The sequence below is a fragment of the Oncorhynchus clarkii genome, chromosome 12 (genome assembly GCF_045791955.1).
Source record: "Oncorhynchus clarkii lewisi isolate Uvic-CL-2024 chromosome 12, UVic_Ocla_1.0, whole genome shotgun sequence".
NCBI classification, from domain to species: domain Eukaryota; kingdom Metazoa; phylum Chordata; class Actinopteri; order Salmoniformes; family Salmonidae; genus Oncorhynchus; species Oncorhynchus clarkii.
In genome coordinates, this window is record NC_092158.1 from 89783807 (window position 1) to 89808886 (window position 25080).

General features: G+C 41.1%; 1 protein-coding gene across 1 annotated transcript in view; it reads left to right on the forward strand.

Annotated features, from left to right (window-relative positions):
• Nucleotides 1–25080, forward strand: part of LOC139421601 (NLR family CARD domain-containing protein 3-like) — a 126082-nt gene that overhangs the window by 90243 nt on the left and 10759 nt on the right. The window contains exons 12-13 of the mRNA XM_071172656.1: nt 20824–20997; nt 23442–23615. Of these exons, the coding sequence (XP_071028757.1) occupies nt 20824–20997; nt 23442–23615 (348 nt within the window). The remainder of the gene's footprint in view (nt 1–20823; nt 20998–23441; nt 23616–25080) is intronic.

Sequence of the window (25080 nt, forward strand, 5' to 3'; positions counted from 1 at the left end):
TACATAACATCAGTATATACAGTTATACTATATATAGTTAGAACTCCAACTGTTTCCATCAAACAGAAAAACAACAAGAACGATTGATCAAAACATTGAGATTTTTAAATACTGCACTTTGCTTTTGCATTACCCATATAGTTGTTTAAGGGCATACAAAGACAGTATCGTTATTTTAGGGGTCATGGGTCAGATCAGTGGTCATATGGTAAAATATGTTAAAATAATTTTATTGTAATTTTACCGATATCTTATTGGGCTCATTTCTGGAGGTGGAAATTGTATTTTAGATGTGGTCAGCATCATTATATTTTAGATGTGGTCAGCATCATTATATTTTAGATGTGGTCAGCATCATTGTATTTTAGATGTGGTCAGCATCATTATATTTTAGATGTGGTCAGCATCATTGTATTTTAGATGTGGTCAGCATCATTATATTTTAGATGTGGTCAGCATCATTGTATTTTAGATGTGGTCAGCATCATTATATTTTAGATGTGGTCAGCATCATTATATTTTAGATGTGGTCAGCATCATTATATTTTAGATGTGGTCAGCATCATTATATTTTAGATGTGGTCAGCATCATTGTATTTTAGATGTGGTCAGCATCATTATATTTTAGATGTGGTCAGCATCATTATATTTTAGATGTGGTCAGCATCATTATATTTTAGATGTGGTCAGCATCATTATATTTTAGATGTGGTCAGCATCATTATATTTTAGATGTGGTCAGCATCATTATATTTTAGATGTGGTCAGCATCATTATATTTTAGATGTGGTCAGCATCATTATATTTTAGATGTGGTCAGCATCATTATATTTTAGATGTGGTCAGCATCATTGTATTTTAGATGTGGTCAGCATCATTATATTTTAGATGTGGTCAGCATCATTGTATTTTAGATGTGGTCAGCATCATTGTATTTTAGATGTGGTCAGCATCATTTTTTGGGGCCGTTTTGTCACCAGAACTGAGCTTCTCAAACAGTATGATTATATGTCTCTCTGAAATTAAACTTTCAAGTAATAGATTTTAAACAAATACATGTCTGTCATTGAACAACCCCATGACATGATTAGCTACACCTGGAAGGTGACCATTTGGACAGTTCTGCATTATTTCTTCAGCAGCTGAGTTCATTACATCATTATTATACATTATCTGCAGTCCGGGGATGGCACATGTTGAATGGATGTGTCCTACCAAATGAAGGATTGGAACAGTCCCCCATCTGAACTGTCCAAATGGCGATCGTCGGGGATACCTTCCAGGGGTCGCTGGCTATCAACAGGCAATAACTCTGGAAGAAATAATAATGAATAACGTTCTCTAATGCAGCAGTGGAATCCTTTTCAAGAGGCAGATGATCATCGTAGGTTGGAGGGAACAAGACAGGATCAAGGTCTGCAGCAGCCAGGAGGAAAGATTGTGTCACTAACCCGGGCCCGAGGACAAAGACAAAGAGGCTGAGCATGCAGGACAAACTGGCCATGGAATTTCATGAGCACAAACTAATGTATTTAAAAGAATAGCATGATATGAAGATGTGAATCCTTCATGTTGAGTTGTCTATGAAGGAGGAGGAGAGAAACAGGAAGCAGTAGCAGTACCAATGTTCTTCTCAAACCAGCACCAGTTTCGGGGTCCCAATATTTCCATTTGTGAATTAAAAAGCTTTTTGTTACCAATCCATGGCTATTTCTTCAATCATTTGAGATCTCTTTGTTGTGAGAAGTGTTGCATAGCAAAAGCATCTCTGCAGGCTAGTCCATTTCTGTCATTGTCTGCCTCAACCATGAGAACATGGGGGTCATCCTCATCTCTAATGTGAGGATCTGGGCAGCCATGCTGTTTGAGGTTATAGATCTGGGCAGCTATGCTGGTTGAGGTCATAGATCTGGGCAGCCATGCTGTTTGAGGTCATGGATCTGGGCAGCCATGCTGTTTGAGGTCATGGATCTGGGCAGCCATGCTGTTTGAGGTCATGGATCTGGGCAGCCATGCTGTTTGAGGTTATAGATCTGGGCAGCCATGTTGTTTGAGGTTATAGGTCTGGGCAGCTATGCTGTTTGAGGTCATGGATCTGGGCAGCCATGCTGTTTGAGGTTATAGATCTGGGCAGCCATGCTGTTTGAGGTCATGGATCTGGGCAGCCATGCTGTTTGAGGTCATGGATCTGGGCAGCCATGCTGTTTGGGGTCATGGATCTGGACAGCCATGCTGGTTGAGGTTATAGATCTGGGCAGCCATGCTGTTTGAGGTTATAGATCTGGGCAGCCATGCTGTTTGAGGTCATGGATCTGGACAGCCATGCTGTTTGAGGTTATAGATCTGGACAGCCATGCTGTTTGAGGTTATAGATCTGGGCAGCCATGCTGTTTGAGGTCATGGATCTGGACAGCCATGCTGTTTGAGGTCATGGATCTGGACAGCCATGCTGGTTGAGGTCATAGATCTGGGCAGCCATGCTGGTTGAGGTCATAGATCTGGGCAGCCATGCTGGTTGAGGTTATAGATCTGGGCAGCCATGCTGTTTGAGGTTATAGATCTGGGCAGCCATGCTGTTTGAGGTTATAGATCTGGACAGCCATGCTGTTTGAGGTTATAGATCTGGACAGCCATGCAATTTGAGGTCATGGATCTGGACAGCCATGCTGGTTGGGGTCATGGATCTGGGCAGCCATGTTGTTTGAGGTCATAGATCTGGGCAGCCATGCTGGTTGAGGTTATAGATCTGGGCAGCCATGCTGGTTGGGGTCATGGATCTGGGCAGCCATTTTGTTTAAGGTCATAGATCTGGGCAGCCATGCTGGTTGAGGTTATAGATCTGGGCAGCCATGCTGTTTGAGGTTATAGATCTGGGCAGCCATGCTGTTTGAGGTTATAGATCTGGACAGCCATGCTGTTTGAGGTTATAGATCTGGGCAGCCATGTTGTTTGAGGTCATGGATCTGGACAGCCATGCTGGTTGAGGTCATGGATCTGGGCAGCCATGCTGTTTGAGGTTATAGATCTGGGCAGCCATGTTGTTTGAGGTCATGGATCTGGACAGCCATGCTGGTTGAGGTTATAGATCTGGGCAGCCATGCTGTTTGAGGTTATAGATCTGGGCAGCCATGCTGTTTGAGGTTATAGATCTGGACAGCCATGCTGTTTGAGGTTATAGATCTGGGCAGCCATGTTGTTTGGGGTCATGGATCTGGACAGCCATGCTGTTTGGGGTCATTGTGGAGCACTGCTATTACAGTTATGACAATGCAGCATCTTTTTGGTTGAAAGCACAATGTGTTTCTGAGACACTGGAAACGATTCTTTCATACACCAAACATGCGCTCCACTACACCTCTGGTGTAGATATGAACTTGGTTGTACCGTTGTTGCTCAGGTCCTATTGCGTGAAGATATGGGGTGAACAAGAAGTTAGTCTGTGCATAGCCACTGTCACCAAGTATGATTCTACTATGTTGTCCTCCTTCAAGCTGCGCATACAAAGAGGAGTTTTGGAAAATCCTTGAGTCATGAGTTGCACCTTTCAAACGTGCAACAATGTTGGAGAACTGCAAATTGGAAGTGTACGTTTACTGAGAACCAGTTTTTATGATTCCTGTGCTCTGCTGTAGAGGGACACTTACTGGGAATATGACACCCATCTATATAGTCAATGACTCCAGGGAAGATCCCATATTCATAGAACTCTACCTGGTAGTTGTCTTGGGCAGCAGCAGCATCAGGGAACTTGATGGAATTGTGTTTCAGTTCACATATAGCATTACAGACTTGTGGCCTATTCTGATACAGTCGGTTCACTTACACTACACAAATCTCCTGTTTCACGATAGAAAGTTCCAGATGCCAAAAAACATCAAGGTGATCAATACTTGTAGGAAAGGAGGGATGGGTCGTCCCCTAAGAGAGTCAGGAGAAATCCTTGGCTCAAGCAAACAAATTATGTCACCTGCATTTTCTTTGTACATACAGAAACGGTCTCGAAAACAGAATGAATCAAACTCATTCAGTGGATGATTCTGTCTATAACCGCCCTTCTGTCTGGCATTGGAGGTGCTCTTTGATCATCATTGAAATAGTCCAGATAACCCATTTACCTCCATTGCCAAGGTCAACCTTGGGGCTAACATCCATTATTATTATTATGAAGTTAAAGCTACTTCTGACCAGGTTTAGTTTAAGACGTCACTTAGATCTAGACTAATCGTCCTTCTGGAGATCAGACTTTTTCAATCTGGTCTGAGACTATTTTAAAACATGTCCGAGGAATGCTATTTCAGTTAGTCCAGTTAAATAGTAGATTATAGGTGAACAAGACATTGAACATACATAGACCCTTAAATTATGTGTCCTCAATGTAATCTAAAAATCTCACATTAGCTGGTAGAACTGACAAAATGAATCATAGAGGTCTTATAACATTTTCCATTCTACAAGTCCATTGTTTTGGCTCATGTCTCTTTATATTCATATACCCTGGGGGCTATGTCGCTTCTGATCTGTCATGTTTCTTTATATTCATATACCCTGGGGGCTATGTCGCTTCTGATCTGTCATGTCTCTTTATATTCATATACCCTGGGGGCTATGTCGCTTCTGATCTGTCATGTCTCTTTATATTCATATACCCTGGGGGCTATGTAGCTTCTGATCTGTCATGTTTCTTTATATTCATATACCCTGGGGGCTATGTCGCTTCTGATCTGTCATGTTTCTTTATATTCATATACCCTGGGGGCTATGTCGCTTCTGATCTGTCATGTTTCTTTATATTCATATACCCTGGGGGCTATGTCGCTTCTGATCTGTCATGTTTCTTTATATACATATACCCTGGGGGCTATGTCGCTTCTGATCTGTCATGTTTCTTTATATTCATATACCCTGGGGGCTATGTCGCTTCTGATCTGTCATGTCTCTTTATATTCATATACCCTGGGGGCTATGTCGCTTCTGATCTGTCATGTTTCTATATATTCATATACCCTGGGGGCTATGTCGCTTCTGATCTGTCATGTTTCTTTATATTCATATACCCTGGGGGCTATGTCGCTTCTGATCTGTCATGTCTCTTTATATTCATATACCCTGGGGGCTATGTCGCTTCTGATCTGTCATGTCTCTTTATATTCATATACCCTGGGGGCTATGTCGCTTCTGATCTGTCATGTTTCTTTATATTCATATACCCTGGGGGCTATGTCGCTTCTGATCTGTCATGTTTCTATATGTTCATATACCCTGGGGGCTATGTCGCTTCTGATCTGTCATGTTTCTATATATTCATATACCCTTGGGGCTATGTAGCTTCTGATCTGTCATGTTTCTATATATTCATATACCCTGGGGGCTATGTAGCTTCTGATCTGTCATGTTTCTATATATTCATATACCCTGGGGGCTATGTCGCTTCTGATCTGTCATGTTTCTTTATATTCATATACCCTGGGGGCTATGTAGCTTCTGATCTGTCATGTTTCTATATATTCATATACCCTGGGGGCTATGTCGCTTCTGATCTGTCATGTTTGGAGTTGTGTTGCTCTGTTATGTGGACACTTACATTTTTATTTCCAGTTGTGTCACCCTGGTCGTGTCAGTATACAGTAACTTTAAAAAGCAACCATTTCCACTCAAAACCAACTTCTCATTTATAAAACAGCCTATGTGGCATCAGTATGAGTCAGAAACATTTATGCTACCATCAAAATTGACTCGAAAGTGTAAATAGGATAACTTTGGTCATAGAGAGTGTAGAGAGTGTTCCAGAGTAGAGAGTGTTCCAGAGTAGAGAGTGTTGCAGAGTAGAGAGTGTTCCAGAGTAGAGTGTTCCAGAGTAGAGAGTGTTGCAGAGTAGAGAGTGTTCCAGAGTAGAGAGTGTTGCAGAGTAGAGAGTGTTCCAGAGTAGAGTTTTTTTTTTCGGGGGGGAGGGAATGCCCCAGACGCCCCTACTGGCTTCGGCCTAAGCCCACAACGTCTTCAAATCCTAGAAATGCCCGGGGACAGGCCACACTCCAGCCACCGCTACAACCATCGCCACCGACTACCACTACTGCTACTGCAACCGCTGGGGAGAGAGGAGCTGCTATCCCTGGAGAGAGAGGAGCTGCTACCTCTGGGGAGAGAGGAGCTGCTACCCCTGGGGAGAGAGGAGCTGCTATCCCTGGAGAGAGAGGAGCTGATACCTCTGGGGAGAGAGGAGCTGCTACCCCTGGGGAGAGAGGAGCTGCTATCCCTGGAGAGAGAGGAGCTGATACCTCTGGGGAGAGAGGAGCTGCTACCCCTGAGGAGAGAGGAGCTGCTATCCCTGGATAGAGAGGAGCTGCTACCTCTGGGGAGAGAGGAGTTGCTACCTCTGGGGAGAGAGGAGCTGCTACCCCTGGGGAGAGAGGAGCTGCTATCCCTGGAGAGAGAGGAGCTGCTACCTCTGGGGAGAGAGGAGTTGCTACCTCTGGGGAGAGAGGAGCTGCTACCTCTGGGGAGAGAGGAGCTACTACCCCCATGGGGAGAGAGGAGCTGCAACCCCCATGGGGAGAGAGGAGCTACTACCCCCATGGGGAGAGAGGAGCTACTACCCCCATGGGGAGAGAGGAGCTGCAACCCCCATGGGGAGAGAGGAGCTACTACCCCCATGGGGAGAGAGGAGCTGCTATCCCTGGGGAGAGAGGAGCTGCTACCTCTGGGGAGAGAGGAGCTGCAACCCCCATGGGGAGAGAGGAGCTGCAACCCCCATGGGGAGAGAGGAGCTACTACCCCCATGGGGAGAGAGGAGCTGCTACCTCTGGGGAGAGAGGAGTTGCTACCTCTGGGGAGAGAGGAGCTGCTACCTCTGGGGAGAGAGGAGCTACTACCACCATGGGGAGAGAGGAGTTGCTACCCCCATGGGGAGAGAGGAGCTGCTACCCCCATGGTGAGAGAGGAGCTGCTACCCCCATGGTGAGAGAGGAGCTGCTACCCCCATGGTGAGAGAGCAGTTGCTACCCCCATGGGGAGAGAGGAGTTGTTACCCCCATGGTGAGAGAGCAGTTGCTACCCCCATGGGGAGAGAGGAGTTGTTACCCCCATGGGGAGAGAGGAGCTGCAACCCCTGGGGAGAGAGGAGCTGCAACCCCTGGAGAGAGAGGAGCTGCTACTTTGAGAGACTGCAACCCTGCTCGAGAAGAGCTTAATGATTGGTGATTGTTGGGACAAGTTTGGCAGGAGCTTCAGTGATGAAGATTGCTCAACTTGCTGATGTTTCACAATATGCGATGGCTGTTTCAGTCATCAGGTCTCAACCCAATTCAACACTTATGGAAGATTCTGGAGAAGCGCTATCAACAAAACACCAAATGGTGGAATTTCTTGTGGAAGAATGTCACATCCTTCGAATAGAGTTCTAGACACTTGTAGAATGTATGCCAAGGAGCACTATAAAGAGAGAGGGAGTGGGAGAGAGAACAGGCAGAACCTGATATGTAAATGAGTAGAGCAAATGAAAGGAACTTTCGACGACCAAATGATCATTCCAGACTCTGCTTCTGTTGAGAGAGATTAAAGGTAAGATGACAATTGTTATGTGTATTCATATAGTTGATGATATTATGTGTATTCATATTGTTGATGATATTGTTATGTGTATTCATATAGTTGATGATATTGTTATGTGTTTTCATATAGTTGATGATATTGTTATGTGTATTCATATTGTTGATGATATTGTTATGTGTATTCATATAGTTGAGGATATTGTTGTGTATTCATATAGTTGAGGATATTGTTGTGTATTCATATAGTTTATGATATTGTAATGTTTATTTATATAGTTGACTAACAACAACTTACACTTCCTCAAAACATGTGGTGTGTGTTCATTAGTGTCCACCATAGCAAAACATTTGGCAACGGAGACTGTTTAGGTCACGTTGTACAGCATTTGGAATAAACCGTTTATTTAACATTTTAAAACTCTTGGCTGTGGTGTAAACTAATGAATATGACCCAGGTAGGTCATACCTCGGCTGTTGATGTCTGCCTGATAAGGAAACTATCATGCAAGCTAGATGTACTGGTTTTCTGAAGCTAGCCAGCTTCAGTTAGCTTCACAATCCAGCTCAGGCCACATCCATCAGAATATACAGAGTGCTAGTCATCAGGAACGTGCTCTCTCAGCAGAACAGAACATATCTCAATCACTTGACAAATTAAGACCCTACATCTGTACTAAGAATATTACTTGGTAATTTGGTGCTGCTAGTGATAGACAACATTTAGAGACAGAATACAGACAGAGGAGTTTACACAAAGTTTAGGTACAACCTTATACACAACTGGGTAGAGTGAGCATAGAGCTATAAGAGAATGAGCAGTGGATATACACATATACAGCACAGTGAGTATACAGTGTATATACACATATACAGTACAGTGAGTATACAGTTGATATACACATATACAGCACAGTGAGTATACAGTTGATATACACATATACAGCACAGTGAGTATACAGTGGATAAGCACATATACAGTACAGTGAGTATAGGGTGGATACACACATATACAGCACAGTGAGTATACAGTTGATATACATTGGCTATACAAATATACAGTGCAGTGGGTATAGAGTTGATATACAGTGGATGTACACATTTACAGTATCAGTATAAATATATCTAAGATAGATGAACTGAGTGCAAATGAAGTATAGTGCAGTTATCTAGTGTACAGATCAGAGGTGGCTTGATGTGGGGTGCAGCTTAGAGTGTATAGTCCTTTAGTCTCTATGGGCCAGATGGCCTGTTGGTGAGGGCCAGATGGCCTGTTGGTGAGGGCCAGATGGCCTGTTGGTGAGGGCCAGATGGCCTGTTGGTGAGGGCCAGATGGTCTGTTGGTGAGGGCCAGATGGCTTGTTGGTGAGGGCCAGATGGCCTGTTGGTGAGGGCCAGATGGCCTGTTGGTGAGGGCCAGATGGCCTGTTGGTGAGGGCCAGATGGCCTGTTGGTGAGGGCCAGATGGCCTGTTGGTGAGGGCCATATGGCCTGTTGGTGAGGGCCAGATGGCCTGTTGGCGAGGGCCAGATGGCCTGTTGGTGAGGGCCAGATGGCCTGTTGGCGAGGGCCAGATGGCCTGTTGGTGAGGGCCAGATGGCCTGTTGGTGAGGGCCAGATGGCCTGTTGGTGAGGGCCAGATGGCCTGTTGGTGAGGGCCAGATGGCCTGTTGGTGAGGGCCAGATGGCCTGTTGGTGAGGGCCAGATGGCCTGTTGGTGAGGGCCAGATGGCCTGTTGGTGAGGGCCACAGCACTGGGAAGGAATACTTTTTAATGTACATGGCTGTATCAGGAGGACAGGATTCTCTTTTGACCCTTCTTGTTTAACCATTTGACATATTTTATGCACTGTTGTTCAGGCTGGTTTAATGAGTTCCATATAACAGGCTACTTCATCTGCAAGAAAACAGGTGGCAGCACCAGTGATCATCAGCAGTTATGTGATTTCATGATATGAATTTAAAAGTACGTTTGTAGCCTATGCAGTTACAATACGGTTGTTGAAACTGTGGAAGACATTTATTTGCAATATTAGAAGTCGGATAAATGTATTATATTTGAAGGAAAGACGGGCATAGAACTATTACAGAACTATCATAGAACTGTTATATTTAATAGTCGAGTTAGTTTGATACAGTGCATAAAGTATTACAGAACTATCATAGAACTGTTATATTTAATAGTCGAGTTAGTTTGATACAGTGCGTTCGGAAAGTATTACAGAACTATCATAGAACTGTTATATTTAATAGTTGAGTTAGTTTGATACAGTGCATTCGGAAAGTATTACAGAACTATCATAGAACTGTTATATTTAATAGTCGAGTTAGTTTGATACAGTGCATTCGGAAAGTATTCAGACCTCTTAACTTTTTCCACATGTTGTTAAGTTATTCTAAAATGTATTAAATAGTTTTTTCCCCTCGTCAATATACACACAATACCGCATAATGACGCAGTAAAAACTGATTTCTAGACATTTTTGCTTCACCATACGGATGGTGCCAGGTTTCCTCCAGATGTAACGCTTTGCATTCAGCCCAATAGTTCAATCTTGGTTTCATCAGAGCGGATCATCTTGTTTCTCATGGTCTGAGAGTCCTTTAGGTGCCTTTTGGCAAACTCCAAGCGGGCTGTCATGTGCCTTTTACTGAGGAGTGGCTTCCATCTGGCCACTCTACCATAAAGGCCTGAATGGGGGAGTGCTGCATCTCCACAGAAGTTGTCTGGACCTCATGGCCTGGTTTTTGCTCTGACTTGCACTGTCAACTGTGGAACCTTATATAGACAGGTGTGTGGCTTTCCAAAGCATGTCCAGTAAATTGAATTTACCACAGGTGGACTCCAATCAAGTTGTAGAAACAGCTCAAGGATGATCAATGGAAACAGGATGTCAATTTTGAGTCTAACAGCAAAGGGTCAAACGACCACCCCTCATCACTGTCAAACGCTCCCTAAAACACTTCAGCGAGCAGGCCTTTCTAATCGACCTGGCCCGGTTATCCTGGAAGGACATTGACCTCATCCCGTCAGTAGAGGATGCCTGGTTATTCTTTAAAGTGATTTCCTCACAATCATAAATAAGCATGTCCCTTTCAAAAAATGTAGAACCAGGAACAGATATAGCCAGTGGTTCACTCCAGGCCTGACTGCCCTTGACCAGCACAAAAACATCCTGTGGCGTACTGAATTAGAATTGAATAGCCTCCGCAATATGCAACTTTTCAGGGAAGTTAGGGACCAGTACACACAGTCAGTTAGGAAAGCAAAGGCTAGCTTTTTCAAACAGAAATTTACATCCTGCAGCACAAACTCCAAAAAGCTCTGGGACACTGTAAAGTCCATGGAGAATAAGAACACCTCCTCCCAGCTGCCCACTGCACTGAGGATAGGAAACATTGTCACCACTGATAAATCCATGACAATCGAGAATTTCAATAAGCATTTTTCTACGGCTGGCCATGCTTTCCACCTGGCCACCCCTACCCCGGTCAACAGCCTTGCACACCCCACAGCAACTTGCCCAAGCCTTCCCCATTTCACCTTCTCCCAAATTCAGTCAGCTGATGTTCTGAAAGAGCTGCAAAATCTGGACCCCTACAACTCAGCAGGATGAGACAATCTGGATCCTCTCTTTCTAAAATTATCAGCCGAAATTGTTATAACCCCTATTACTAGCCTGTTCAACCTCTCTTTTGTATCGTCTGAAATCCCCAAAGATTGGAAAGCTGCCGCGGTCATCTCCCTCTTCAAAGGGGGAGACACTAGACCCTAACTGCTACAGACCTATATCCATCCTGCCCTGCCTATCTAAGGTATTCGAAAGACAAGTTAACAAACAGATCACTGACCATTTCGAATCCCACCGTACCTTCTCCGCTATGCAATCTGGTTTCCGAGCCGGTCACGGGTGCACCTCAGCCACGCTCAAGGTACTAAACGATATCATAACCTCCATTGGTAAGAGACAATACTGTGCAGCTGTATTCATCGACCTGGCCAAGGCTTTGGACTCTGTCAATCACCTCTTTCTTATCGGCAGACTCAACAGCCTTGGTTTCTCAAATGACTGCCTCTCCTGGTTCACCAACTACTTCTCAGATAGAGTTCAGTGTGTCAAATCGGAGGGCCTGTTGTCCGGACCTCTGGCAGTCTCTATGGGGGTGCCACAGGGTTCAATTCTCAGGTCGACTCTTTTCTCTGTATTCATCAAATATGTCGCTCTAGCTGCTGGTGATTCTCTGATCCACCTCTACGCAGACGATACCAATCTTTATACTTCTGGCCAATCTTTGGATACTGTGTTAACTAACCTCCAGACGAGCTTCAATGCCATACAACTCTCCTTCTGTGGCCTCCAACTGCTCTTAAATGCATGTAAAACTAAATGCATGCTTTTCAACCGATCGCTACCAGCACCTGCCCGCCCGTCCAGTATCACTACTCTGGACGGTTATGATTTAGAGTATGTGGACAACTACAAATACCTAGGTGTCTGGTTAGATTTTAAACTCTCCTTCAAGACTCACATTAGGCATCCAAAATGAAAATCTAGAATCGGCTTCCTATTTCGCAACAAAGCATCCTTCACTCATGCTGCCAAACATACCCTCGTAAAACCGACTATCCTACCGATCCTTGACTTCGGCGATGTCATTTACAAAATAGCCTCCAACACTCTACTCAGCAAATTGGATGCAGTCTATCACAGTGCCATCCGTTTTGTCACCAAAGCCCCATATACTACCCACCACTGCGACCTGTATGCTCTCGTTTTTTTATTCAGATTCGTTTAGAAAATAACAGATTGATAGATAATAGCTTACTTTTAATGAATAAAAATAAGTGTGAGATATGACCTTGTGTTGCTGCACTGTCTATAACTACCTTAACAAACTGTGACTTATTATTATTATTATTATTATTGACAGTTAACATGGAGAAGTGATGCCACAACTACATGTGATTGCATTAAATCACCAGACTGTTTGGATGTGTCTGATAGTAAATGTTTTATTTCTAAGATATAATGAATAGTAGAGATCATTTGACATTCAATAATTCGTTGTCACTGTGTTAACCACAACCAACATGCTGGGTCTCTGTTTAGGGGTCAGTGCTCTAAAATGAGTGTCTCTGCGGAACATGACACCACAGCTAAGAGGTGAGATGACACACATTTTAAATAATTTATGAACAGTTTATTTCCAAAACGCTATTTCCACAAAAAAAAGGTAATCATAAATTATTTATTTTTGTTACCTTAAATTTTTTGATGTGTATGAAAATGCTTGTTTTTTTGTAAAATGCTATATCTCCATTGTTTAGCTGTAATTGAATGTTTATATTCTGTATATTTGACTGTGATATGTGGTTGTCTCACTTAGCAATCTTAAAATGAATGCACAAATCGAAACATTTGACCCATTTTCTCACAGCAGGAAAATAATCCTACAGCATCAGGAAATGTAAATTATTATGGGTTTTATAATGAATGGACAGGGGTTGATACACTTTTTTCAATCAAGTCTGAAATCGAAATTGGAAATTAGGAACTTTAGAAGCCTTTTTAACCCTCGGAAAACACTACAAGTTCGCATTGCCGGCTGTGTAGGACAATTTGTGCAACAACAGGATTATCAAACTAAGATACGGCAACTGTACTGTATGAATGGAAGCAATTTTTCGTGTCAAATCGCCAGTTGGCAAGCCATCCCTTATTGGAATAATTGACACATAAACAAATATTACAGTAATTCAGTGTGGTAATTCAGTGATAATTCTACTTCCAGTGCTCTCTGCATTGCACATAGCATAAAGAGGGAAAACATTACAGATACAAATCAATACATAATAAATAAGGTTGTCGAAACAATAATTATATCGCTAGAGCAGTAAAAAGTATACATACATATACACAAACACATATGTATACACTGTATATACACATACAAACATACATAAACATATACAGATAAATAAATCCAGAAAAATTAAACCGAAGGAATTTGAACCCAGTCTGGCACAAGAGAAGATTCATATGGGAGACAAGCCTATACACAATATATATACACACGTACCATTTACCACATAGAAACGAAATATCTTTATCATTTAATTATAGCTATCACGTTTTATTTTATTCCAGGATTTATCTAAATATTCCGCAAACGGAAATACACAACGGGGAGAAAAACATTTCAGTCTCTCCTCATGGCTCAGCCACATAATTCCAGTGTATATCTGGTGTGCTTTCTGGAATAAGAGCATACATGTGTGGTAGAAAGGGCAATAGAGGATGAAATGAGTATCATTCTCTATTTCTTCGAGGTCACAATAGTTACATAATCTTTCCTCATTCCAATTTCACCACAATACCTACCTGTTTCAAGACATGGAGGCAATATCCCTGATGTTACCTGTGCACATAAAGATCTCCTGCTTTTAGGTAGGTTATACTTAATGTCCCTCTCACACACAAATTCACTCTTAATCAAACAAAAAGTTTTAACTTTGGGTTCATGATTAATCTTCTTTTGCCAAATAATTTATAAACATAGCAAACAAAGTTGGTGATAAGGCGTCTCCTATCTGTACGATATTCATTAACACGCACACAAGCAATTGGTACTGTAACGGCTTTCTTCCTGGGAAGGAGAGGAGGACCAAAATGCAGCGTGGTTAGAGTTCATGTTATTTTAATAAGGTAACTCAACATGAACAGAATACAAAACAATAGACGTGAAAACCGAAACAGTCCTAACTGGTGCAGAAAACACAAAGACAGGAAACAACCACCCACAAACCCCAACACAAAACAAAGCTACCTAAATATGGTTCCCAATCAGAGACAATGACGAACACCTGCCTCTGATTGAGAACCATATCAGGCCAACCACAGAAACAGACAAGCTAGACACACAACATAGAATGCCCACCCAGCTCACGTCCTGACCAACACTAAAACAAGGAAAACACACAATGGTCAGAACGTGACAGGTTTTTTGTAAAGAGACTGGATTGCGTGATACAATTTCCCATCAACCCCTGTATTTAACAAACTATAGGCTAAAATATCCTTAAACAATTTAAAGGAAATGCAACCAAATACTAATTGAGTGTGTGAAACTTCTGACCTATTGGGAATGTGATGAAAGAAATAAAAGCTGAAATAAATAATTATCTCTACTATTATTCTGACATTTAACATTCTTAAAATAAAGTGGTGATCCTAACTGACCTAAGACAGGGAATGTTTTACTGGGATTAAATGTCAGGAATTGTGAAAAAATGTGGTTAAATGTATTTGGCTAAGGTGTATGTAAACTTCCGACTTCAAGTGTATAAGAATGTTCTAACACTGTATTGTCCAGTTTAGTTCTCAGGGAACATATATCTTTATAAAAGTTATTCTTTAAAATATGCCGCATTTTTGTTACCTGAGAACAAACTAGCAAACCCCTTCTCCCACTTCTTAAGAACCTGTGTAATATCAGAGTTCAGCCCCCCTGCTCTTCCCAGACTTCATTGGAATTTTCTTACGTCGTTTTGGTCCTAACTTGTTTATTTGGCTTCAAAACTGTTGAGGATTTCTTGTCTGTATCTCCTTAAAGTGTAGTAACTGCTCTCTCTGATATCTCCATTTGAATAGGCGCAGTCTTTTATCAAACATATGCTGTTGTTTCTTAAATTCCTTCCTAAAATGTTCTCTTATATTCCTATCTTTACACTGTACTAAGTACTCAGCCTTGCGCAATACTGACCATAGACACCTAACTCATCATTCCAGTAAGGCGTGTTCGGCTTGTAAACTTTCCTGGACTTCGGGGCGTATTCTTTATTCGCATCGTTGTTCCCCATTTCAGAATATATGATATCACAAAATGTTTCATATCACACATATACATTTATAGGCGGTAGGTAGCCTAACTGTTAGAGCGTTGGGCCAGTAACCGAAAGGTTGCTGTTTCGAATACCCGAGACGACAATGTGAAAAAACCTGTTGAGGTGTCCTTTAGCAAGGCACTTAACCATCATGTTCTCCAGGGGCGCCGTACTACTATGTCTGACCTGTAGGTAGGCTGTCAATGTAAATAAGAATTTGTTCTTATCTGACTTGCCTCTGTAAATAAAAGTTTAAAAAAATCCAATGTATCTTTGCAGAGTTTCGATGTGTTCCACCAGAGCTCTTACATGCCATTTCAGAACATAGAAAGTAATTTGGCATATTTATGTTCTTACATGTAGGCCTGCCTATACGTGGTATTTATCTTTAGCCCCGAATGATGCACAGTAATACCTAGTTGAGAAAGTTCAACAGAAAATATCATAAATAAAAGAGAATGATCAGGAAGTCTACTTTTTTCTCCAATTAAGTCAAAACATCGGCATTCTTCAACCATCTGGTTAGGGGGTAACACCTTACATTCCCAAAAAGTTTCTAGACAGTCGTGGAGGGTAACTATATAGTCCACTACAGCTTTTCCTTTGCCAAATATGGATGTAAAGTTATCGCTTAAGGGGCATATCCTTCCATTAATAATAGACATTTTAGAATCGCTGAAAGAATTCTAACAGGGTTTCCCCATGATGATTAGCACAGTCATCCAAAGCAACACGCGATGGAATATCATCAATGTCTATCATTTATATAGTAACCTAACCTCCCAATTACACTGTTAAGATCCCCACATATGTAAATAGCACCTGATTCTGTATATAGGTATACTTGACTATGACTATAGAAGGGGGATGCATCTCTACCCCATGTGGACTGCTCAGGAGGCAAAAAGAATGAAAACACAACAAAACAATAATCTGACACCCTATGTTCAAAGCGCAAAACCATAATTCCTTCTATGGCTGTTTTGATCGTTTAAATGTAATATGTAGCATGCACCACGCAGAGAGAACGGTCGCTATGTATGTCCTTGTAGTATGTGTCGATATTGATAGGATCGAAAGAAAGGGATCGCTGCTCTCAGCTTTCTACATTCTCAATCTTTCCTTAACATTATCATTATTTCACAAAACTGACAACGGATCAGCTCCTAGAGAGATATTACCACCTACGGCTGCAAACATTGAGGCGGCTTATTCTATCTAATGCGACCTCATAAAAATGCATTAAATCACGGATTTGGCACGTCATTGTGCACGTGTTAGGCTACACATCATGAAATATATTGAGACAAATTAGAGACCGTAGTCAACAAGTAGCAAAATAGAACTCAATTGATAGACCATGAAATGTATTTCGATATGATTGAAATAGGCCTAGCCTACTGTCTATATTTTGATACATTAATGCAGTCATCTCTGTTTTAATTTGAATAACATTTTTCTACGTCACTTGTTTATATCAATTGCAAAGACATTGGCAACTTTGTATTTGTAGTCAACTTTGCTCTAAAGTTATCGGTGGTCACAGATAGACAGATAAACAATGTGATTTTATGTTTAGCAGAAATCTTCTGCGTATACATTGGCACAGGAGGGCAAAACAAGTATCCAACGACTCACTTAGCTGTTCTGATTGATCTGAGGCAAGCGTTAGATTATAAACGTGTTCAAGTGCAACGTTAATATTGATGGTTTGGGGAATTAACTTTGAGAATCTTTGCGAAACTGGGCCCTGGTTAAGAGCATCTGCTAAATGACTCAAATGTAAATTGTAAATATTTACATACAGATCTCATATTTCTTTATTTAATTATATATATTAAATATATAAATATATATATTGATGTCACTAATTCATAATTTGTACAGTTCTTTATTAAACATTCAGTTATTTGTTACATTTGACTGTGTTAAACATAGCAGTACCACTTATTTCTCTGAGAGTGAGGCAGATATTTAGCAAAAAAACAATTGTTTTTATAATTTCTTTAAACAATGACAGCTAATTTACCAACATTTCTGAAATTGGATATATAGCATTTTGGAATTGAACTTTTCTTATGTTTCACCATCTGAGCTCAGAGAGATGTAATGTTTGTCTCTGTTGTGTTGAAGCCCAATCAAGCAGGAGGGACCAGCCTCCACTGTACCCAGCTGTGTGTCTATGAAGAGTGACCGGTCTATGGAACCTCCTATATATTTTAGACAGGGAGACATTTCTACTGAACAAAGGTAAGAATAACTCATGGGTCATGGTCAGTGAGTTAAACAACACTGTCTCTCTTCATTTCTCCTCTCAAATGTTCAAATGACTTTTGTTGTTTTCATAACATTCAGGCTAATCCTTTTTTCCATTTCTTAGTCCTAAAACTATGTTAAACAAACACAACATTCCCTCTGTGTGTGTGTGTGTGTGTTTGTGTGTTTGTGTGTGTGTGTGCGCTCCCTGGAAAATCTCATGTTTTGTCCACAGAAACCAACAGGAGAGATCAGAGTCAGAGATTCTCAGTGGTCAGTCTTCACTAAGTCATCAAACAGACCTGACCTCCATATTCAGTGTATGTTGTCCTGTTATGTACATTTACTTTTGTTTACATCAAGTAAAGTTGATCTGTCAATCATTCATTAATGTGTTAATGAGAAAGCATTTCTTCTCTTGCTTAACTTATTAACTTAATTTATTTCAGTTGCTTGAAGAGAATATTATGACATTTGTGAAGAACGAGCTGAAGATGTTCAAGAGGATTCTTAATTCAGAACTCCCACAAGGCTTTGAGAGTCAGAAGCAGGATGAGGAAGTTGTGGATGCTGAAGATGAGAAGCAGGAGAGCAGTGCCAGAGAGGGGGCTCTGAAGATCGCACTGCACGTCCTGAGGAAAATGAACCAGAAGGAGCTTGCTGACACACTGGAGAAAAGTAAGACCTGTCTGCCTAATGTTGAATGTTGTTTTATAACAAACATATAAAAACTGTAGATAAAGTACAGCTAAAGTAGCTGTGTAACTCAATGATATTGTAGCAGCCTTAACACAACACCTAGTGGCCTCATCAAGTTGCAACGGAATGTGTTGTGTTGATGTATTTAGACAGAGAGAGGAGAGACAGAGAGGAGAGAGAGAGACAAAATATTAATGATACCATCAATAATAATAATAATAATAATAAGTCACACCAGTGTGTAATTCATTAAAAAAAAACATGTACACATTTCTACAGGCAGTTAAGAAAATAAATTATTATAAAGTACAACTTTATAACACATTCCTACCATACTGTAAGCATTAAAACAGACGTAATATTAATATCCTCTGTGTTCTTTCTTCATTCAGATGAGCTTGCTATGATTTGCCAATGTGAACTCAAATCTCATCTAAAGAAGAAGTTTCAATGTGTATTTGAGGGGATCGCTAAACAAGGAAACCCAACACTTCTCAATAAGGTCTACACAGAGCTCTACATCACAGAGGGTGGAACAGGAGAGGTCAATAATGAACATGAGCTGAGACAGATTGAGACAACAACCAGGAAACAAGCAAGACCAGAGACTGCAATCAAATGTAACAACATCTTCAAACCCTTAACTGGACAAGACAAACCTATCAGAACTGTGCTGACAAAGGGAGTCGCTGGCATTGGAAAAACAGTCTCTGTGCAGAAGTTCATTCTGGACTGGGCTGAAGGAAAAGCAAATCAGGATGTTCAATTTGTATTTTCATTCCCTTTTCGGGAGCTGAATTTAATGAAAGGGGAAAACCATACTTTGATTGAACTTCTCAATCACTTCTCAATGGAAACCAAAGAATCAAGAATCTCCAACTACAACAAGTACAAAGTTCTGTTCATCTTTGATGGTCTGGATGAGTGCCGACTGCCCCTAGACTTCCAGAAGAACAAGATATGTTGTGATGTCACAATGTCAACCTCAGTGGATGTTCTGCTGACAAACCTCATCAAGGGAAATCTGCTTCCCGCTGCTCTTCTCTGGATAACTACCCGACCTGCAGCAGCCAATAAGATCCCTTCAGGTTGTGTTGACCAGGTGACAGAGGTACGAGGGTTCAATGACCCACAGAAGGAGGAGTACTTCAGGAAGAGATTCAGTGATGATGACCTGGCCAGCAGAATCATCTCACACATAAAGACATCAAGGAGCCTCCACATCATGTGCCACATTCCAGTCTTCTGTTGGATTTCTGCAATAGTCCTTGAAGACATGCTGAAACATAAGAGAGAAGAGATGCCCAAGACTCTGACTGAGATGTACACACACCTTGTGGTGTTTTATACCAGACAGAAGAATGAAAAGTATCTTGGGAAAGAAGAGACAGGTCCAGATTTGAATAAAGAGAGCATTCTGTCACTGGGAAAACTGGCTTTTCAACAGCTTGTCAAGGGCAATCTGATTTTCTATGAAGAAGACCTGAAAGAGGCTGGAATCGATATCAATGAAGCCTCAGTGTACTCAGGATTGTGCACACAGCTCTTTAAAGAGGAATGTGGGCTGTACCAGGACAAGGTGTACTGCTTCGTGCATCTAAGCATTCAGGAGTTTCTGGCTGCTGTATATGTGCTCCTCTCATTCATCAACAACAATGAGAATCTAATGGTCAAACTGCATTCAACGAGTATTAACTTTTCTTCGCTATTCAGAGTCCAGCTTGAAGTTGCTTTCTACAAGAGTGCTGTGGATAAAGCCTTACAAAGTGAGAGGGGAAACCTGGACCTTTTCCTCCGCTTCCTTCTGGGCCTCTCACTGGAGTCCAATCAGAAGCACTTACGAGGTCTACCAACAGAGACAAGAAGTAGCTCACAGAGCCATGAAGAAACAGTCAAGTATATCAAGGAGAAGATCAGGGAGAATCCCTCTCCAGAGAGGTGCATCAATCTGTTCCACTGTCTGAATGAACTGAATGACCATTCTCTAGTGGAGGAGATTCAAAGCTACCTGAGCTCAGGAAGTCTCTCTAGAGCCAACCTGTCACATGCACAGTGGTCAGCTCTGGTCTTTGTGTTGCTGACTTCAGAGAAGGAGGTGGAAGTGTTTGACCTGAATAAATACTCCAGATCAGAGGAAGGTCTTCTGAGGCTGCTGCCAGTGGTCAAATCCTCCATAGCTGCTCTGTGAGTCCATATAATGACATTTAAGTTCTAATTATCAGGAAGATTATTCAGTTTAGAGAACAATATGTATTTTTGAACGTCATATTGAATCAATACATCGATGTTCACATTAGTATAACAATATGAACATACAATTTTAGGAGATGGAAGATGAATCTATATCTTGTTTTAAAGAATAAACCAAAAGCATCCACCGTTGTCCTTCTACACTACTGGTGTTAAATTAACACTGTGTTTGTGAAATCACTTTGTTAGGCTGTCAGGCTGTGGAGTCAAAGAGAAAGGCTGTGCTTCTCTGGTCTCAGCTCTGAGGTCAAACCCCTCACACCTGAGAGAGCTGGATCTTAGTAACAATGACCTGAAGGATTCAGGAGTGAAGCTGCTCTCTGCTGGACTGGGGAATCCACACTGTAAACTGGAGACTCTGAGGTCAGTATTCCTGTAGTTGGTCAACAAGTGGTAACTGTTCACCAGATCCACATGTGTTTACCAGGCACACATAGTCGACACCATATGTGTTTGGACAGTGAAGCTTACAGTTTTAAATGTTGCGGTATCGTCCAGCATTTTGGATTTGATATAGAATGTTTCATATTAGGCGACAGTACAGTGTGTTACCTTTTATTTCAGGGTAAAGGTGAGAGGTTAGCTTGTTTTGTTGTAGTCTCTGTAAAACTCTCACTCATTATTATTCATGATTCATACCTGATTTTCCTAATCATGGCATCATCAAATTATTTTACTAGTGTTTAGAAACATGTTATCTACTCACTTACACAGATGATTAATCCAGTCATCATCCACTATTCAAATCAAATAAAATCAAATAAAATTTTATTTGTCACATACACATGGTTAGCAGATGTTAATGCGAGTGTAGCAAAATGCTTGTGCTTCTAGTTCCGACAATGCAGTAATAACCAACAAGTAATCTAGCTAACAATTCTAGCTATTCAGTTACTATTGGGCAAAACACAACCCAAAACCCAACCACAACCAACTGCAAATGCAACCCACGAGTTTGGGACCAAATACTAAACTTGCGACAGTGGAGAATGTCACCTTTTTTTCAGTATTCATACATACCTGTTATACTGTTTAGAAATGTAAGCACTTTATATATCTAGTTCTCCCATTTGAATAATTCCTAATGATTCACTTATATTATATTAAAGTTGTCATAAGTGAAGTTTTTGGTCTCATATTCCTTGCCTGCTGTGATTACATCAAGCATGTGACTCCACACTTATTGAAGGCATTTGCTGTTTGATTTGGATGTGTTTTGGATGATGTTTTTCCCAATAGAAACGGAATAATAAATACCCTCCTGTCATTTTGGAGTCACTTCACTTGTATTGTCAGTAAGAACAGAAGATGTTTCTGAACACTTCTACATTAATGTGGATACAACCGTGACTAGGAATAATCATAGATGACTCATGAATGATGATGAATGACAAAGTTATAGAGGTTCAAAGCTCAGAAAAAATGCTATCCTCCCCTGTTATTGGTAGCACTTAGAGCTTAGCATGTTTTGTTGTAGCCTCTGTAACTTCCTCAATTAAAATGATTATTCATGAATCATTCCTGCTTTCCCTTAATCATGGCCCCATCAGGATTAGTTTAGTAGTTTTTAGAAACATGTTATCTACCCACTTAGGAATTAAAATTACTCCAGTCATCATCACAACCAAAACAAACTGCAAATGTAACCAACGAGTTTGAGTCACAAGCTTGATTTAGTCCTTGCATGCAAGAAATATGGGACCAAATACTAAGCTTTTAACCACTTTAATACACTGTGAGTGAATTTGTCTAAATACTTAAGACTTCTTCAAATGGGGGGACTAGATACATAAAGTGCTTTAATTTCTAAGCTGTGAAACATACCCTTTAATAAAAGGTGACATTATATACTGTCACCTCATATGAAACAATTGATCTCAAATCCCAAATGCTGGAGTATAGAGCCCAATTTAAAAATGTTATCTTCACTGTCAAAATAGATATGGTGTGGACTGTATACTTAATACAATCTAAATCTGATACCTCACTGTCAAAATAGATATGGTGTGGACTGTATACTCAGTACAATCTAAATTTGACACCTCACTGTCAAACTATATATATATACTATATATGGTCCAAACACACCAAGAAAGTTGTGAAGAGGGCACGACAACACCTATTCCCCATCAGGAGACTGAAAAGATTTGGCATGGGTCCTCAGATCCTCAAAAAGTTCTACAGCTGCACCATCAAGAGCATCATGACTGGTTGCATCAACCACTGGTATGGCAACTGCTCATCCTCCAACCGCAAGGCGCTACAGAGGGCAGTACGAACGGCCCAGTACATCACTGGGGCCAAGCGTCCTGCCATCCAGGGCCTCTATACCAGGCGATGTCAGAAGATGGCCCTTAAAATTCATAGACTGTTCTCTTTGCTACTGCATGGCAAGCGGTACTGGAGTGCCAAGTCTTCTTAAGGCTTCTTAACAGCTTCTACCCCCGAGCCACAGGACCACTGAACAGCTAATCAAATGGCCGCCCGGACTATTTGCATTTCTTTTAAATTACGATGCTGCTACTCGCTGTTTATTATCTATGCATAGTCACTTAACCCCTACCTACATTTACATATTACCTCAAATACCTCAACTAACCTGTAGCCCTGCACATTGACTATTTAGTAAATATTTTCTTAACTCTTAATTTTCTTAAAACTGCATTTTTGGATAAGGGCTTGAAAGTAAGTATTTCACGGTAAGCTCAACACCTGTTGTATTCAGCACATGTGACAAATACAATTTGATTCTATCTTCAACACCAAAGAATAGCAGAGTGATTTAAAAATTATTTTACTCTTTGCAGGCTGTCAGGCTGTGGAGTCACAGAGGAAGGCTGTGCTTCCCTGGTTTCAGCTCTGAAATCAAACCCCTCACACCTGAGAGAGCTGGATCTGAGTAACAATGACCTGAAGGATTCAGGAGTGAAGCTGCTCTCTGCTGGACTGGGGAATCCCCACTGTAAACTGGAGACTCTGAGGTCAGTATTCCTGTAGTTTGTCAACAAGTGATAACTATTCAACAGATCCACCACATGTGTTTACTAGGCACACATAGTGAACACTATATGTGTTTGGACAGTGAAGCTTACAGTTTGAAATGTGTCACTATGCTCCAGCATTTTGGATTTCAGATAGAATGTTTCACATTAGGTGAGACTAAAGAATGTCACCTTTTATTGGATGGTATTCATGCATATCTGTTTTTACCGTTTAGAAATTAAATCACTTTATGTATCTAGTTCTCCCATTTAAAGGGGGATTTTATTTGGACAAATTCACTTACAGTGTATTAAAGTTGTCAAAAGTGTAGTATTTAGTTCTGTAGGGCAGCCCGCGAAGTGAGTCTTCCTATCAACTGTATGTGTCATGTTGTCTTAAGAATTCAGCATTCTCTGTGTTGGTCTTGCCAACCCCTATTGTGACACTTCTGAGAAGCAGAGGTTACATCATGTAGGTCTGATATCTTATTGGAGATTAACTTTACAGTAATACGATTGGTCAACAACTCAGGTTTTGAATCCAAACTACTCAGGCACGCATAAAGGGGTCTAAGAGTCATTCTCTTATTCGTTCATGACCTGCTGTGGTGAGATACTCTTTCTCTATCTCTCTCTCTCTACCCCATGCACTTTTGAGGCATGGCCTTTCAGGCTAGAGGTTTCTTTATCTCTCTCTCCACCCCATAGACTTTTGCGGTATTTCAGGCTAGAGGTTTCTCTCTCTCTCTGACCATGCTTAGAATAATGACTTGTATAATGCTTGTTAATGCCTTGTAACTTAATTTTATGTCTTGTATTTGAATCCATTCATTTTACGAAGTGATTAAATACACTTTTCTTTAGAATCCATTCTCATACATTTATTCATTGTCTATTAGTGTAACTCAACCGTAGCATCTTGCATATTGCTAATTCTTTTTATGGAGTCAGATAAACATTTTAATGGGCTAATTGCTTAGTCTTTTTACGAGTCACATGAGATATTTACAGTTCATTGGGAAAGTATTTAGATCCCTTCTTCCACATTTTGTTACGTTACAGCCTTATTCTAAAAAAAAAATGTTTAATCCTCATCGATCTACACACAACACCCCATAAGGACAAAGTGAAAACAGATTTTTTTGAAAATTTTGCTATTTATTGGACATGATTTGGAAAGGCACACACCTGTCTAAATAAGGTCCCACAGTTGACAGTGCATGTCAGAGCAAAAACCAAGCAATGAGGTCGTTCAGTTCCATGACAGGATTGTGTGGAGGCACAGATCTGGGGAAGGCTACCAAAACATTTATGCAGCATTGAAGGTCTCCCAAAAAGACAGTGGATTCAATTATTCTTAAATGGATGAAGTTTGGAACCACCAACACTCTTCCTAGAGCTGGCCACCCGGCAAAACTGAGCATTCAGGGGAGAAGGGACTTGGTCAGGGAGGTGACCAAGAACC